This window comes from Myxine glutinosa, chromosome 12 (genome assembly GCF_964187855.1).
Source record: "Myxine glutinosa chromosome 12, kmMyxGlut1.1, whole genome shotgun sequence".
Taxonomy (NCBI): domain Eukaryota; kingdom Metazoa; phylum Chordata; class Myxini; order Myxiniformes; family Myxinidae; genus Myxine; species Myxine glutinosa.
The window spans coordinates 35,048,788-35,067,364 of NC_136272.1; the positions used below are offsets into that span (position 1 = coordinate 35,048,788).

General features: G+C 48.2%; 1 protein-coding gene across 1 annotated transcript in view; it reads right to left on the reverse strand.

Moving 5' to 3' along the window:
- Positions 1-17,902, reverse strand: part of RRP36 (ribosomal RNA processing 36) — a 115,521-nt gene extending 97,619 nt beyond the window's left edge. The window contains exon 1 of the mRNA XM_078766712.1: positions 17,618-17,902. Coding sequence (XP_078622838.1) covers positions 17,618-17,825 — 208 coding nt within the window. The 5' untranslated portion in view covers positions 17,826-17,902. The remainder of the gene's footprint in view (positions 1-17,617) is intronic.
- Between the last annotated feature and the right edge of the window lie 675 nt (positions 17,903-18,577).

Consider the following 18,577-nt stretch of genomic DNA (forward strand, 5'->3'; position numbering starts at 1 on the left):
AAGATGTCTATATATGAAAAAGAGGCTTGCCTGGGCCACGAAGCACCGCCAGTGGACTTCGGAAGACTGGAAGAAGATCTTATGGACCGATGAATCAAAATGTGAAATCTTTGGTTCATCACGCAGGGTTTTTGTACGCCATCGAGTAGGCGAAAGGATGGTTCCTCAGTTTGTGACACCAACTGTCACACATGGAGGAGGAAGCGTGATGGTCTGGGGCTCTTTTGCTGGATCCATAGTCAGCGGCTTGCACAGAGTGACGGGCACCCTGAACCAAAATGGCTACCACAGCATTTAGCAGCACCATGCAATACCCTCTGGTATATGCCTAGTTGATCAGGGGTTCATCCTACAGCAAGATAATGACCTTAAACACACCTCCAGGCTATGTCAAAACTACCTCAGAGGAAAATAACAAGACGGCAGGCTTCAAATCATGGAATGGCCAGCACATTCTCCAGACTTAAACCCCATCAAGCTGGTTTGGGATGAACTGGACAGAAGGGTGAAAGCAAAGCAACCTGGAAGTGCAACACATTTATGGGAACTTCTGCAACTGTGTTGGGAAGAACTTCCCGAACAATATTTGATTTCCATTGTAGAAAGAATGCCACGAGTGTGTTCGGCGGTTATATCTGGAAAAGGTGGCTACTTTGCCGAGTCAAAAATTTAAATTAAATTTTGTTAAACAAAATGATTCTATGATTTCTTTTTTATCTCCAATTGTCTATTTGTTCTATGCTTAATTTCAGAGTACATTGAGACATTAAACTGCGTAAATTTCAATACAAACTGGAAAAATTGAGGTGTTCTAAAACTTTTGACCGGTAGTGTATGTATGTATATATATATATATATATATATATATATATATATATATATATATATATATATATATATATATATATGTATATATATATATATATATGGGGAGCTGTTATTCCCCTCCCCCTTCGTTAATTCTTGCTGCTTTACCAATTATCAAGCATAACCAATTATATGTTTTGTTTTGACTGATTGCTGTATTCTTTTAAAGTACCTAGTCCTTTCTTGTGCATTGAGGATGTGTAATACCCTAATAAGGAGTTCTGTGCTTGTGAGCTCTTGCCCTGTATTGGCATGATCCCTTGTTCCCCTTTTGTGGCCTTGGTTGCAGCTGCTATCCCTCAGCCTCCCACATGACTTTGCCAATATCCTGTAGGCTGACACATTTATGAGTGTCCACTCCCTTTGTACTTCCCCAACCCAAGTCTCTATACAGAAAGTTGTAAACATGTTGCCACATATTGCTGACCATCTCCTTATCTGAGCTAACCCATGAGTGGCCTTGGATGAACTTCCTTTAACTAACTGAACAACAGGATGGGACTAATGGTGGGGGGACCAATGAGCCCATTCTTTCTCTGTATCTTGTGAGCTAAAGCCACACCCTATGTTCTTTATATATAGCAAGTTTAAATCGAATTACTTCAGAGCATCTTGTGGTAGTGTTGGTCATTTTGTGTGAGCTTCCCGGTGACATCCTGTTTTCCGCAAGCTTGTGTAAACGAGTTCTAATAAATATATCCGTTGCTCCTTTCTCTGAGTCTTCTGAGTCCCAAGTTCTAAGTCCCATTCCGACATATGGTGGCAGCGGTGGGATCAGTCTGTGCAGTCCGGGACGCGGTCCCAGGCAAGTGAGTGGTGAGACCAGCTGGCAATTGATCCGGGTCAGGTGAGCTGTGGTTTTCTTTTGTTTTTTTTCTTTATAGCCTGGGGGTCAGCCCAAATTGTAACCCACTCTCTTGCTCGGGTGCCGTTTGTTCCGTTCCCTGCTCGAACCTGATCCATGAACCTAAATTTAAATATGGACCGCTTGGGTCCCGGAGCAACTGACTGTTTATGGACTCGTCAGGGTAACGTTACGTAAGGGGTAATAGATCTCTGGGTTGTGAGGGTAAGGATAAGGGCGGCGTCCCGATCCGAGGCCTACCCGGGAGACGTTGGAATTATAAGTAAGGTTAGAAGTATTATAAGGGCATAGGACGCCAGGAGAGTACAGTAAGGTTAGGTTAGACAGCTGTGTAGGCGGGCGAGCCTCTCAGGAGTTAGGTAGACGGCCGTACCTCGCGAGGCGGGCGAACCTCACGGGTACAAGGCTACGTCGGCCTCTCAGGAGTTAGGTAGACGGCCGTACCTCGCGAGGCGGGCGAACCTCACGGGTACAAGGCTACGTCGGTAAACTAAATTTTCCTAGGATGGGTAATAAGACTGTAAAGGCAGGTGAACCTCTCAGAAATACCCCAGCATTTTTCTTGTTTAGGAGGTATGGCTATGACGCTGCGAGACCAGGGAAGTCATGGGTTGCGCTGACTAAGGCCCTAGGTGAGCCATGGCCCGAAGGCGGGTCCTTTGTGCTGGAAAAATTGGACGCGTTGTATGGGGCATTAGAAAAGTTAGAACAGGACACGAAACACTTCCCGCCTGACTATTGGAAAGTCTTTGGTTGGTGGAAGGAAGAAGCGATGAAGCGACACGCAAGGTCGATACAGGCCAGCTTGGCCGGTGAGGTATCAAAACTCAAGGGCCTGAGGAAACAGGTGAATAAAATGCAGGATGAAGCGGTTAAAGAATTAGAGAGGCAGGCCAACGCGCGACTGATGCCGCTCGTTGAAAATCCAGACCCCGCGGTAGGGGAGGTAGTAACCAATCTACCCTCCCCAGCCCCAGACCTAAGCCCTGTCCCGGGGTTTCAGGCACCACCTATCCTTTCTGCGCTCCCGCCACCACCTCCCTGCAACCCCGCTACCATCGCGCCCCAGTTACCCCAGGGGCCGATACCCCACGGCACGAAGGTCGTTACCCCCCAGAACCATCCGAGCCAGGGAAATCCGTTTGCACAGCTCGGGGCTAACGGGATAGATAACGGGACCGATGTTGCAGGGTTCCCGCCACCAATGGGACAGGACAGGTTATACCCCTCGCTGGTAGGCTATGATGGGAACGAGACCCCCCGAACCACCGGAATGTCTCGTTTATACCCCCCATTGAAGGAATGCCCTGGATTAACAGAGGGAGAAAAATTGTGCCCCCTACAAGTTATCGGAGTTGATGCAGCAGGTCATGGGGTTCGAGAAAGGGTACCATGGAAGGAATCCGCCTTAACGGTGATGCGGGAAAGGATTCAACATTTGCTCATCGAGGACCCACGACAGATAGCACCGACCATAGCGAATTGGATCACATGCGAGCATGGCGATTGTGACTTTCGAGATATAACCCATATGGGCACTTCTGTGCTCCCACCCAAGGTATGGGATAAGGCTAAGCAAAGAGCACAGTGGCCGATGGCAGACCCAAGGGCGGTGGGTGCAAACCCCCAGATAACACAAGCGCAATGGGGTGATCTAAAGGTCCGGCTGCTAGAGTCTATTGAGCAGGCGCTGTTGCCAGCAGGAGGTCCGGATTGGGGAAAGATCGGGGCCATAAAACAAAAGGCAGGAGAATCAATTGGGGATTACCGGGAAAGGTTGGAAAGGGCCATCGCGCGCTGGGGAGGACTGGGCCCGATGCTGATGACAGAACTACCCAACCCATTGGTAAACCAATATTTAATAGAGGGGCTTCGGCCAGCATTAAAGAAACAGGTACAGTCCGTCCTTTTCGGCTGGAAGGGAATGACAACCAACGATTTATGCGACAAACTGGAACAATGCCCGGGCTCCTCCTTAGAGGAGAAGAAGGATGTTAAGGAGGAAATATTGCAAATGTATGTCCAGGAGAAACGGGCTCAACTTAATCAAAATAAAAAGGGGGATCGGAGCCAGAGCCACATACGCGATCAGTGCCAGAAGTGGGGGCCTGTCCAGGGTTATGAGGACCACGGGAGGGGGAGTTGGCCTTTCTATAGGGGCCAATTCCCCAACGGAGAGTGGGTCCACCACGAAGGCAACGACTGCGACGGTTGTACTGACCAAGACCTTGGACGAATTAATATGGACGAGAGACAACAATGGACAATACCACCCCCTCTTCCCCCTCCTCCTCAAACCCCTCAAACTTGGACCATACCAGGGCCCCCTCCCCAATTTTGGTACCCACCAAGACCCCTCCTCCAAACCCCTGGACCAACCCCCAATAGTGGGATGCAGAATGGACCAAGGGGGAACTGGGCCCCGCCTCGGGGCCCGCCGCAATGGCAACCAGTAAACCAGTCACAGTGGGGGCCGCCAGACCGACGGCTGGGCGGAAGGGGCGCTGTAGAGGGACGACCTATGCCCTCCGCACCGCCGGTTCCGCAGGAACCGTGCTTTTATTGCAAGCAAATGGGACACTGGAGACGTGATTGCCCCAAGTGCTCGTAAGGGGTTTCCGCCCCAGGACAATAGAGGGGCCTATTGACGGGACGCCGGCGGGTCGCCCAAGGAGTGTCCTCTTTTGACCATGACACCGGCAGAGGAACCGACCTTGACGTTGGACGTGGACGGACGACAATTAGAGTTTCTTGTCGATACAGGCGCGACTCGCAGTACAATTAACAAGGGGCAATTGCCATCTTTGCGCCCCACGGCGAGGAACGTTCAAATAATGGGCGTTTCGGGCTTACCCCAAGCGCTTCCTATGTCGGAGGAAGTGCGAGTAACATGCGGCCCGCTGGAGGCTAAACATGCTTTCTTGATGACCACTACCGCCCCAACAAATTTGTTGGGACGGGACTTACTGTGCCGATTGGGCTGTCAAATTTCATGTACAGAGCAGGGAGTTTTCGTAGATGTCGCGGAATCTAAACACGACTTGTTGATGATGCCATTGTCTCGGCCCGGCCCCACCGCGTATTGGTGGCGCTTGGATGAAGGGGCTCTGGCTACTTGGACGCATATCATAGATAATGTGTGTTTGGACAGTCCAGTTCTGCGAGATTGGCTACAACTGCACCAAATTTAGATAAAACACTTAAAGGATAATCCACCCCATTGCATGGCGTATTACGATGCAAAGGGCGAGGACGAGACTTATCGAGAGAAGGTTAAGGAAAAGCTGGGCGAGCGCACGCCTCTACACTTATCACGGATATGGATCGGCCGTGAGGGGATAGGTATCGAGGTAATCCTAACCGCGAGTCAGCGTGCATTGACCCAATACCCCGAAGGAGCGGCCGCCCATGTTACCCTCACTACTGCCAAGGGGTGGCCACCGGAAAGTGTAGGTTGGATGGTGGGGCGGTTACGAGAAGTTCCCTTACAAGGTTATTGGTTTAAGAGGGGCCGCTGGACTGTGAAACGGCTCAAAAATGGTGAAGGGTTCTCGATTGACATTAAGACACAACGGAGGGATGGAGTGTTCGAAGAAGCAGAGTTGCCCCCTAAGGGCACCTATGCCATGAGGGCAGTGCTAACGGACCCGGGTGAGTCAGATTACCTCCTAGCGGAGGTGCCAGACAATTTATGGCCTCAGAGCGATGATGAGGTTGGACGGATGCGAGACGCCGAACCTCTAGTGATATCAGTGCAGCCGGGGATGCGCTTGCCAAACGTAAAACAGTATAAGCTACGACCCGAGGCCGACGTAGGCATAGCACCAGTAATTCAATCCCTGGTGGAACAGAAAATTATCGTGGAAACTAACAGTCCATGTAATACACCAATTTTGCCAGTAAAAAAGCCGACGAAAGACAAATGGAGGTTTGTACAGGATTTAAGGGAGGTGAACAAGGTGATACAGGGCATACACCCACTAGTTCCGAATGGAGAAACCCTTATGATGTCAATCCCGCCGGACGCAACATACTTCACAGTTATTGACCTTTGTTCTGCATTTTTCTCTGTGCCCATCGCGGCTGAGTCACAATACTTGTTCGCTTTCACCCATAGGGGGCGCCAGTATACTTGGACAGTACTACCTCAGGGGTTTTCAGATAGCCCCACTCTGTTTTCCCAGGTGCTGCACCGCGACCTGGCGGATGTGGAATTGACGGGAGGGTCAGTGTTGTTGCAATACATTGACGATTTGTTGATTTGCTCCCCTTCTAAGGAGGCGTGCGAAAAGGATTCCATGGCCCTATTAAAGGCCTTGGTGGCCAAAGGCCACAAAGTAGGCAGACCAAAACTTCAATTTGTGCGGAAGGTTGTAACTTACTTGGGACACGCCATTTCGCATGGGAAACGAGAATTGGATGCTGGACGGGTGACCGCTATCATGGAGATGCCTCGCCCACGCCCGCAACGGCAAATGCTGCGCTTCCTAGGTATGACGGGATACTGCCGCACTTGGATACTTGATTTTGCGCTGCTGCCTAAGCCACTGTACGAGGCGACCAAATCAAACGCCCCGGACGACTTGGTATGGACGGATGAATTGAAGCGATGTTTCGTAGGGCTGAAAAAGGCGTTGGTCACGGCACCGTCATTAGGACTCCCGGATTATGCGAAACCATTTACCCTTTACACTCACGCCATGGGAGGTTTCGCCCAGTCAGTTTTGACACAGACCCATGGGGATAAGGAGCGGCCGGTGGCCTACTTTAGTAAAAAGTTAGACCCGGTCGAACGAGGGTTTCCGGTGTGCCTGCAAGCCGTGGCAGCGGCCAGGTACGCAGTAGAAAGAACAGCGGACATCGTTATGGGACACCCAGTAACGCTACGGGTACCGCATTGCGTCACTTCGCTGTTGTTACAGCGAAGCACACAGCATTTGTCTAACACTAGATTAATGCAATACGAATCCGCACTGATCACTGCAGCCAACATCACGATCGAACGTTGCACGACACTCAACCCAGCCTCACTGATGCCCACCCCTGAGGAGGGCGAACCCTATGTGTGCGCCGACGTTGTGCAGCTAGTCTCCACGGTGCGATCGGATTTAAAGGACAATCCCCTAGACTACCCCGATTGTACATATTATGTCGATGGATCAGCTAGGCGCGCATGGGACGGGTCCCTGTTGTCCGGGTACGCTGTATGCTCAGATAGCAAGACGGTAGAAAGCGGGCGTCTTCCACCTACATTTTCCGCACAACAGGCGGAGCTGTGCGCCTTGACCAGAGCGTGCAGCTTGGCGGAAGGCCTTGCCGTCAACATTTACACAGATTCGGCCTACGCTCACGGCGTAGTTCACGATAAAGGGGCCATCTGGAAGATGAGAGGTTTTCTCACATCTGCCGGTTCAGTGATAAAGAATGGCACGTTGGTAGAAGGGCTCCTCCGAAGCATTTTACTTCCCCGTGCTATCGCGGTAATTAAATGTCGTGGCCACCAAAAGGCGGACACTGACGTTGCTCGGGGCAATGCAAGGGCGGACGAGGCGGCAGGAAAGGCCGCCAACCAACAGATAGACCGCAACATGCCGATGGTGACACGAGCAAAGGCGACATCCGCACAGATTGCTGACATACCGACTGTGGGACCACCCGCCACACCAACTAAGGACGATATCATAAACTTGCAGAACGCTGCACCGACGGCCGAACACGAGGACTGGCTCAAACGAGGGGCGATACGCCTTGGGCCAGGAGAAATATGGACCCTTGACGAAAAACCTAGAGCACCCCAGGCCTTACTGCCTTGGCTGGCACGCATGGCACATCAAAATGGGCATGTGTGCCAGAGGGGGGTGATGGGACAGATAAATTACACTTGGGCGGCGCCAGGACTGTCACGGATTGTATCCGAAGTGTGCCGATCGTGTGTGGTCTGCCAGCAACACAATAGAGGGGCGCCGCCGAGACATGCACATGACAGGGGACGGCCCCCGCCAAGTGGGCCGTTCGCAACTATCGAGTTCGATTTTACAGAATTGGAACCAAGCATGTCGTTTCGCTATGTGTTGGTAATCGTAGATACGTTCACCAAATGGGTCGAAGCTTACCCATGCGTCAAGTCCGATGCCCCGACAGTAGTGAAGCGTCTCGTGCGGGATTTTATGTGCAGATTTGGCATCCCCCAGATAATCTCGTCCGATCAAGGGGGCCATTTCATGGCGCAGGTGGTCAAGGGCATCCTGAAGGCGTTGGGCGTGAAACAGTCCTTCCATTGCGTTTACCACCCACAGTCATCGGGACTTGTGGAACGAACGAATAAGACTTTAAAAAATAAAATAGCGAAAATTTGCGCAGACACAGGCTTGAAGTGGCCGGAGGCTCTCCCGCTTGCATTAATGAGCATCCGTTCCACTCCGGGTCGCACTACGGGCCTGTCCCCCCATGAAATATTAATGGGACGACCTATGAGCTTGCCCGTCTCAGCACCAACGGACATGTCCACCCTTGCTTTGCCGGTGATGGATGACATGCTTTTGAGATTTTGCATAGGCTTGTCCAATGTGGCACGCAGCATCCATGCTCGAGTACGAGAGGCGCTGCCTGAACCAATAGGCCACGCCATCCACGACTTCCAAGCCGGCGACTGGGTGCTCGTAAAGCACTTCACCCGCAAAGCTGCTTTGGAGCCACGGTGGAAGGGACCATTCCAGGTGCTACTGGTCACACCGACGGCAGTCTTCTGCGAGGGTAAACCTTCGTGGATCCACGCCACCCATTGTAAGTTGTCCATACCCGCACCACAAGCCACACAAGACACCGCACCTCACACTGCTGAAGACAATGCACCGTTTAGGGCACTACAGTCTCCTAAGGGCGGCGATGATGGTCATGATGATGGGAATTCTGGGCAGCTGCCTAACAAACCCTGCCAAAGATAGGCTTCTGCAGTTTAACCCAGTGAGAGAGGATCTCCCCAAATACCCAGGACACGACAACTACACGTTATTTAAACTTTACCCCGTCAAATACATAACGGCTCCCCGGGGACAGGGGATAGCAGTACATTGCTGTGAGTTGGAGACAAATTTCAAGTGGTTATCTGTAAGATGGATGGAAGCCATGGTGGTACACAATGGGACACCACAGGCACGCATGACAACCCCACGCATAGTCTTAACTAAAATTAGAAAGGTGCAAAATGGAAAGTTTACTGGGACCGTGAATAGTCACGCCGCCGCAGGATATCAATGGGGCACGGGCATCGACAATACGACTCTCCTACTGTCGCATGCCCTCGTCGGCCCACACACCACGATAATACTTGAATGTGGAATATGGCCCCAGCGCACGCTGATTAGAAGGAACAGAAAGATGGGAGATACCCAACACCAAATCCGGCCTAGTTGCGCCGCCTACGTCATTAAACCCCCTCCTGCCCAGGAAGTAAGAAGGGAGCCAGAGGAGAACACATACTGGAAGGTCGCACGGCATATGGCCACAGTACAGAATAGGACACGGTGTTGGATGTGTATGCACCTTCCCCGCACCAGCACAGCAGGAATACCAATGGTAGTGTTACCCCTATCACTCAATGATTTGTGCTCGAAGCCACTAGACACCAAATGCATTAGTACAACCCTGACAAGCCAAGGTTCTGACGGAACCGCGTGTAAACGAGTTTTTCAGTACTTCCCCCCCATCGAGTCCCGACACTTTGAGGAACGTCCGGCGCCGGTTGGGGTCAAGCCGGCAAGGGGGGCCCTCTGCTTAGAAGGAAAGGGCCAAGTAATGGTAGGCAAATCCGTGTGTAGGAATACCCTCCCCGCGGACCCTAGGAAAGGGAAACACAGGCTGTTAGTGAATGTTACACGCTCGCCCTTACATAACCTCACACACCTCCAGTTGGCATGGGAAGGGGAGAACGGGACAAACACTATCCCAGGCCTTCTCACTTGCATGACCACCCATTTAGTGGCTCCGCACGGGACCATGTTTGTATGCGGGAATAAAGCTTACCCGTATTTACCTGATAATTGGGGAGGAATTTGCTATTTAGGATCAGTTTTCCCAGAGATGGAAATGCGACAACACTTGCATAATACCACTGCACTCATAAGGACACAACGAAGCACCTATTGGCACGACGACGACACCACCACCTTACACGGCGCTGATTGGGAGAAAGCCGTTAGTTTCTTCTTCCCATGGGCTGGGACGGTCATGAACAGTTACCGCATTGACAAAATTGCGTTAATCTTAGAAAGGGTGGCCAACGACACCGCTACAGCACATGACGAAATGTTGGACACGGTTGTCCACCTGCGTACAATGGTTATGCAAAATAGGGTTGCGTTAGATATGCTACTGGCAGAACGAGGAGGGGTATGTGGGATAATTAAGGGTAAATGTTGTACGTTTATTCCTGATCCTGCACAAGGGGTCAGTGCTGCTATTATAAGGTTAAGAGAAAGTGCTCATATATTGACAAAGGATCGAATGGATCGGGAAGCCTCCCACCAGTGGCTTACTGACTGGTTTAAAGGATGGACGGGTACGATAGTAAAGTGGATATTGACCGCCTTGGCAATAGTCCTTGGAATCGTGGTTTGTTGTGTACTAATCAAGGCTTTAGTCCTTGCGTGTGTGAGAAAGTTTACCACAGGATGGACACTGAAGACGACACCAGAAAAGGCCATGGTGATGACCGACAAGCTGACCGTGGGTCCAGATGACACTCCGGCCGTCGACGTGACTGCAGATCGCGGATCCTGGAACGACGACCCGAACGAGTCACTGGGCCGCGACAATGAGATCTCCGCTTCTGAAGATTGTTCTTCCATTGTTGATGTTACCGATAATGATTTTGATTACACAGTTGCGGACCTCAGAGCATTTCAGGCTGCCAGGACGCCGATTACTCTGGACCCCAACATGTCGCATGCAGACGCCAACAAGTACCTAAGGGAGACCTCTCGTTTTTTCTCGATGTGTAAGGCTATGACTGTTGCTGGCCGCCTACGCCGCAGGCCTAAGCCACCTGAGAATAATGTTACTGATGATGATTCCGATGATGATGTGGGCCACTTGCAAGGGTCCCCGATTGATGTTTATGTCTCAATGCAGGCTTTGCCTCTTTATGTTTCACGAGCTCACCTTTATGTCTCACAAGCTCACAGTGAGTCAAACGTCACTGACCCAATCCTGGATTTGGACCCAACTGCAAACCCAAGCCTGGATGGTGAGGAACTCAATATTGGAGATACTCTGAGTTCCGAATCTGATTGTCTTGAAGATTCGTCCATGGATAACGGCGGTGGAAGCAGCATCGCCTCGGACGACTCCGACTTTGACCCAAAGGAAGTTTCTCTCCCTCCTTTGGACCATTATGCTTTGTTTTTTGGCCATAGGTTTAAGCCACCTGATACTGATGACGTTGTGTCTTCCCCAGATCACCAGCATATAAGAGACCTCATGAACATGAATATCGATTGAGCGCTGAAGATCTACAAGGATTTCACCTGGGGAAGCTTGGGCGAGCTCCAGTCGGGGGGGAGTCCTGGCCGCACCTCTGTGGTCGAAGGGTGGGTCGGGAGATCCTCCTGGGTGTGGACCCCGGCCGAACCAGAGGTCTTCGTTGTGGATCTGACACACTATTCGATCTTCATGCCTCTACGGTCTCACATCATACACCCACCTACACCTGACTTACATCATACACCCACATACACCCACATACACCCACATACCCGCGGATCATCCTGCTGAGTGCGATGTGTGGTACTTTGGGTGCGGGACATGCTCACTGGGCTGCATTCGCGTGGTATGCTTAGTGACACTGCCTATTTCACTACTCTTGGAGGATTTTACATGCCATTTGATCACCCTGTCTTTACGGACTTACATTGCATACTCACATACAGACGCGAATCATCCTGCTGGGTGCGATGTGGAGTGCTTTGGGCACTACATGCTCACTGGGCTGCCTTCGGGTGATATGTTGAATGACTTTCCTGATTTGTTTTGTTTCTGCTTTATTTGAAATAAAGGCCTTTGATTGCTTCGTAGATAACGTTGTATCTTAGATCCAAAAGGGCGGTATGTGGGGAGCTGTTATTCCCCTCCCCCTTCGTTAATTCTTGCTGCTTTACCAATTATCAAGCATAACCAATTATATGTTTTGTTTTGACTGATTGCTGTATTCTTTTAAAGTACCTAGTCCTTTCTTGTGCATTGAGGATGTGTAATACCCTAATAAGGAGTTCTGTGCTTGTGAGCTCTTGCCCTGTATTGGCATGATCCCTTGTTCCCCTTTTGTGGCCTTGGTTGCAGCTGCTATCTCTCAGCCTCCCACATGACTTTGCCAATATCTTGGAGGCTGACACATTTATGAGTGTCCACTCCCTTTGTACTTCCCCAACCCAAGTCTCTATACAGAAAGTTGTAAACATGTTGCCACATATTGCTGACCATCTCCTTATCTGAGCTAACCCATGAGTGGCCTTGGATGAACTTCCTTTAACTAACTGAACAACAGGATGGGACTAATGGTGGGGGGACCAATGAGCCCATTCTTTCTCTGTATCTTGTGAGCTAAAGCCACACCCTATGTTCTTTATATATAGCAAGTTTAAATCGAATTACTTCAGAGCATCTTGTGGTAGTGTTGGTCATTTTGTGTGAGCTTCCTGCGACATCCTGTTTTCCGCAAGCTTGTGTAAACGAGTTCTAATAAATATATCCGTTGCTCCTTTCTCTGAGTCTTCTGAGTCCCAAGTTCTAAGTCCCATTCCGACATATATATATATACATATATATATATATATATATATATATATATACATATATATATATATATATATATATATATACATATATATATATATATACAGTGTATATATATATATATATATATATATATATATATATATATATATATATATATATATATATATATATATATATACACTGTATATATAGACACACACACACACACTGTCGGACACCTCTATTCGTGGGGGATATGTTCCTGGAAAGTGCTGCGAAATGTGAAACCGTGAATTGTGGGGCATTATTTCAATGGAAAAAGCTAAGTTTAATCTTTTGATCCCCCACCACTAGTAGGAGAAACCGGTCCCACGTGTTGAGGGATGCAAACACCAAGTTCGCCCGGACTGACCGACGACCCATTTTACAGCTCATTATATGTGGGAAAACTAAAGCCTGTTTGTCCCATCAATTCTAGGCGAGGATGCCTCGCTAGGTTCAACCAGGCCTGAACTACCCATTTTATTGTCCCCCGTCGCACCGCGGAGCGAAAGGGGGACTATGGTTTTCCCCTCCGTCCGTGTGTGCATCCGTCCGTCTGTCCATGCGTGCGTAAGCTACGCATTAGGAAGAACGCTATTGAAAATTGGGTCGCCACGTCAAAATCCAAGATGGCCGCCACCATATATATGTCTGAACCTTGTGAGCGAAATATCTTGAAAAACAAACATTCTGAGTATTGCGCTGCAATACATGTCCCCTACCGGCAGTCTGTCGTCCGGAAAACTGTTGGGGAAATTACCAATACAAGGGTTATTTACCCATAGGTTCTGAATCGTTCCCAATCGCTAATTACCTCAGGACGGGCTCACCTGTGATTCACACTTGAACGGGATTGAAAAACCTCGATTTATACACCTTGCAGACGGGTCAGCAGAAGCACGAGAAAATAAGTTGTTGATAAAGAACCTTTCGAGTCGCTAAATATCAGTAATTTATTATATTTTCCGGTTCACGATCAATGATCGATGTGTATATATATGTTGCTCGGCTTGGCTCCGCCCCTTCCGAAAGCGCACGCTGTGTCGTGCTTTTGACGTTCAGGAGACGAGGCTGAGGGCGCACGGTGCGGCTTGAGGAGAACTCGAGAATAAACAAGAGATATCCATTTTTTAATATATATTTTTTCGTTTAATTAACGATATCTGCCAAACCACGTGCCCTATCGCAAATTCCTAAAGGACATTTTAGTAGACTGACATGTTGAACAGATCTGTGAAGTTTCCCGTCGTTTGGATCACAAATGAGGGACGAGCTCAGTTTTAAAGGTTCATGCTTAAAAACGTCATAACTCTGAAACCATGTGACGCATGACGTCATGCTCGCTGACTTTGTTCGTCATGGGTATGCGATTCTGCCTGCAAAGTTTGGCCTCGATCTGTTCAGCCGTTGCAGAGAAAAAGGGGTTTTCGTGTTTTCACGAAAAGCAATATGGCGGCCGAACCATGTGACATGTGACGTCATAATTATCATTAAAATATTCTCCAGACCGAGTCCCTCCTACGGTGAAAATTTGATCTCAATCGGTCCTATAATTGCAGAGAAATTGGTTTTTAAAGGAAATTAAAACTTAAAATGGCACTGAGTTAAGGATCAGAATTATCAGAATTCCCAAAGTTCAAAGTGCCATAACTTTGCCAAAAATGATCGAAACGTCGTGAAGTTCGAACTAGACCTGTAATTTATCATGAGGAAACCATGTGCCAAGTTTGAAATCATTAGCGTTAAGCGTTTAGAAAAAAAAGTCCGGAAAACTGACCTTTGCGTGACGGACTGACGGACGGACGGACAGACTGACGGACTGACGGACTGACGGACTGACGGACTGACGGACTGACGGACTGACGGACTGACAGACTGACGGATTGACAGACAGACGGAGGGACGGCGTGCAAACCTATAGTCCCCTCCGGTGTACACCGGTAGTGGACTAATAAACGAACTACTAACTTCTAATCTGGTGTGTGGGTGTATCTACGCATAAGGGAGAACGCTATTGAAAATTGGGTCGCCACGTCAAAATCCAAGATGGCCGCCTTGCGTCTTCCACTTTGTCAAATCACAGCACTTCACCGACGGGGGACCCAGGCGTAACGCTTGTTTATTTTATCCTCCCCGCGTCTTCAAACCTTTTTTCTCCTTCTCTGTGTCTGACTTTCTGACAGTCCCTTATCTACCCTGCCTGTCCATTGAACACAGTCTTTTTAAACCAGAATCGCTTTTCTACTGAGTTTAGTGAGAGATCAGAAGTTAATGAGTCAAGCTTGCATTCAATTAAACTTTCATTTTGGAAGACCAAAAACTTCAAAGCATGATTTTGAGTGAAATCGTGCATCATGTGGAGATCATTATTGGTGTATAGGAGTGGGAAAGAAATATCTCCGGGCATTTGCCTGATTTTTTTCTGTGTATATTGTCGAGGCTCATGGAAGAGCTAGCACACTGAAAGGATCAGGACATGCCAGACAAAAACAGGACGCGTCTTCCACTTTGGAAGGTGTTCTAAAACCCAAGACCAATTGCTCTCCGCAATTGCATTGACGCAATACACTCGTGCATGGACAAGGAAATTCCAAAGAGGAAAAACTGGAAATTAAGGGATTTGGGGGGTGGGGGGGGGGGGGGATTAACGAGGGTAGAAAATATCATGGTTATGGAATGGGAACGATCTGAGATGGTGGTGAACAGCTGCCTTGAAGACCTGGAGGGAAGAATGACTGACTAGAATGTGGAAGTTGGTTCCACAGGTGGGGAAAAAGAGGAGCAATGAGTGGAGGTGAGCATTGATCCTGGATTTGTGTAGTTTTACCAGAAGAGGGTTGATGGTGTTAGACCGTGTTAGCCCTGCAGAAATTTTGGAGGGGGGGGGGTGGGGGGAGGGAAAGCATGGAAAGAAGAGAGGGTACCAAACCAAAAAGGAGGAGGTCAAAGAAAAGAGACCACCGACCTGATCTGTATGTGATGGCGGAGTGATAAGCCCATTGACTCAGCTTGATCACGGGAGATTCCAATGATCTTGAAGACCTTGGTTTCCACGGCATCCACGGTTCCACAGCAAGATGTGAAACAGGAGAGCCAGCTCATAGGGGAGAGCATTACTCCATCAAGCTCAGGTGTGCCAAGGAAGGACTTTGTATTACGGAGGATATCCAGTCGGTGGTTGGCTTTGGAGGCCAACGTTGAAATGTGGTTTGCCCCAGAATGATCGTGGCTGATATTGAGACCCAAGATTTTGAATGACTGAAACTCCTCAAGAGGATTGATAAGAAAGTAGATCGGAGGGTTTGCCAGATGGTCCTTTCGGAGAGAGATAGTGAGAATGTGAGATTTGTCAGGATTGAAAGACATGTTCCAGCTTTCAATCATATTTCATATTCCAAATTCCAGAAAGACATATTCCAGAAAGTGTTTGACCAGCTTGTGATTTTGTCAAGGTCTGAAGAGAGGGAAGAGGCTGCAGCCTGCCTGTCTGAAGGATGATGTCTGAAAGGATGATGGATGTCACGGTAGAGGGTGCAATCATCAGAAAATAGATAAAGAGGATTTGTCCAGAGAGTCAGAGAGATCATTGATGAAGGACATGACCCAGAACACTGCTTTGGGCACTTCGGCCTTGACAGGGAGAGGTTCAAATGACTAAAATGACGGACGTTATGTCTCACCATGCACACATCGCAATCACCTCTCCCACTAGAGAGGATAACTAGAACAGCACTTGGTGGAGTGCATACCTCCGCCAGGCTGAACAGTTTATGTTTTGTATCCACTGATAGCCCGGACCTGGATTCGGACCTGAACCAAAATCTAATCAGCTTGCTCTTGTCACCAAACCAACTCATTCACCAAATTTAGTAATACCTCGTCCATAACGTTGATAAATATCATGTTATATATCGCTTCTGGCCCGATCTCTCAATGGTGAAGAATCACGTGATAATTAAATAATTATCATATCCGAATCCATATTCAGATCTTCACCAAAATCGAATCGATTAGTCCTTGTCAGACACCCAACCTCTCTGCTAAGTTTTGTCCAAATCCGTGCACAACTTTTTGAGATATCCTGCTATATATGGGTTTTGGCCCTATCTCCCAATGGTGAAGAATCACAGAAAAATTAAATAATTATCATATCTGAATACATATTCAGATCTTCACCAAAATCGAATCGATTAGTCCTTGTCAGACACCCAACCTCTCCGCTAAGTTTTGTCCAAATCCGTCCACAACCTTTTGAGATATCCTGCTATATATGGTTTTTGGCCCCATCTCCCAATGGTGAAGAATCACAGAAAAATTAAATAATTCTCATATCCGAATCCATATTCAGATCTTCACCAAAATCGAATCGATTAGTCCTTGTCAGACACCCAACTTCTTCACCAAGTTTTGTCCAAATCCGTCCACAACGTTTTGAGATATCCTGCTACTTATCGTTTTTGGCCCTATCTCTCCCAATGATGAAGAATCACTTAAAATATTCTAGTAGCCGGATCCGAATCGGGATCTTCACCAAAATCTAATCATTTCATCCTTGTCACATACACTACATCTCTGCCAAATTGCCTCCGAACCCGTCCACAACTTTTGAGATATTTTGTTCACAAACAGACAAACAAACAGACAGACAAAGAGACAGACAGGGTTGAAAACATAACCTCCATCCACCTTCGGTGGCAGAGGTAACTAATGCCCAGCACACAATGCCTGCGCAGGTTCCGGATGAAGACTACTTCGTGGTCAAATGTCGGAAATGAGCTTTGCCTCTTGTGCAGCTTATCATAGTTTTTCAACACATTCAGTTTGGTCTAAGGCTCGAAGCTTCAACAATTCTAGGTAATGCTCAGGTCATCTGCTCATGTATTGTGGAGGCAGTCCATGTGCGTATGCATTTCATGAAACAGAAGAGGGTTATAATAGCGTACGTAATAAATGGATGGTCATTCGACTCGCATCCTGATTAAAAAAAACCCAACAACTTTAGCGAAAGTAAAATTATTCCCAAAACAGATATTAATTGCATAAATTTTAAAATAAGCGACGGTCTGTCCTCACCTTGCAACATAGCGATGGCTTTCACAGTGGTCGAGTGTGGCACGAGCTTTGTTAACCTTAGGCCTTTGTTTAGGCAATTGTAGGCACAATGCATCGATGGAGGCAATGCACTTGGCACCACCGTTGCATTAAACATGCAAACATTTGCCCACCACAAAATCACGCAAAACACAGTTGTGACGCAGCTAGAAAAGCACAGAATACCCATCTCGCTTCTCTCTCCAGAGCTCTCCCTAAACGTGCTTCTTTTTCCAGCCTCGACTGTATCCTTTGGCACAACATTTACATGAAGTCACAGGCGTGCCAGGTCACATGGCCAAACACTGTTTGTGGAAACGGCAATAGGCAAGGATGGTCGATAGGGCAAAATAAAAACAGCCAACCTTCTATCTCATTCCCATGCCTTTTCAAGATCCCCCACTTCCACAACTACAACACGCAAAGCTCCAAGCAACACCTGATTTGCACCAACGTAAATTAAACGTATGTACAGGTACACCTTTGTGCGAGAGATTTCTCAATTGCAGTGGGTTTTCTTCTTCTTATCCTACCTGTTGTTATCAATACACATCGCTAAAGTAGCAAACTACCAATTACAGTGTATAAAGAGTAGTTGTTTTCCCACCTTCTCTGGCTGAGCCAGCTCAATAATTCCTTGACTTCTCCCGGAGCTTTTAACATTAAGAGGAAAAGCATTTTGAACGCAGGAACATCCACGACAATGTCCTTTTTTATAACTCGAAATGTTTGATGAAACGATTTTCAGCCTCTCTGCTGAAAATGCCTGGATGACGCATTCTGTTCGAAATATGCAATGTCTCATCCACACACCTGTAACGTGCCCTTAGGAATCCTGTCTTGGATGTGGCGCTCAAAATATATTCACAAACGAGAACGGCACTCGGTAGAGAGCATCCGCCAGGCTGAACAGTTTACATTTTCTATACCATTGAGAGGTCG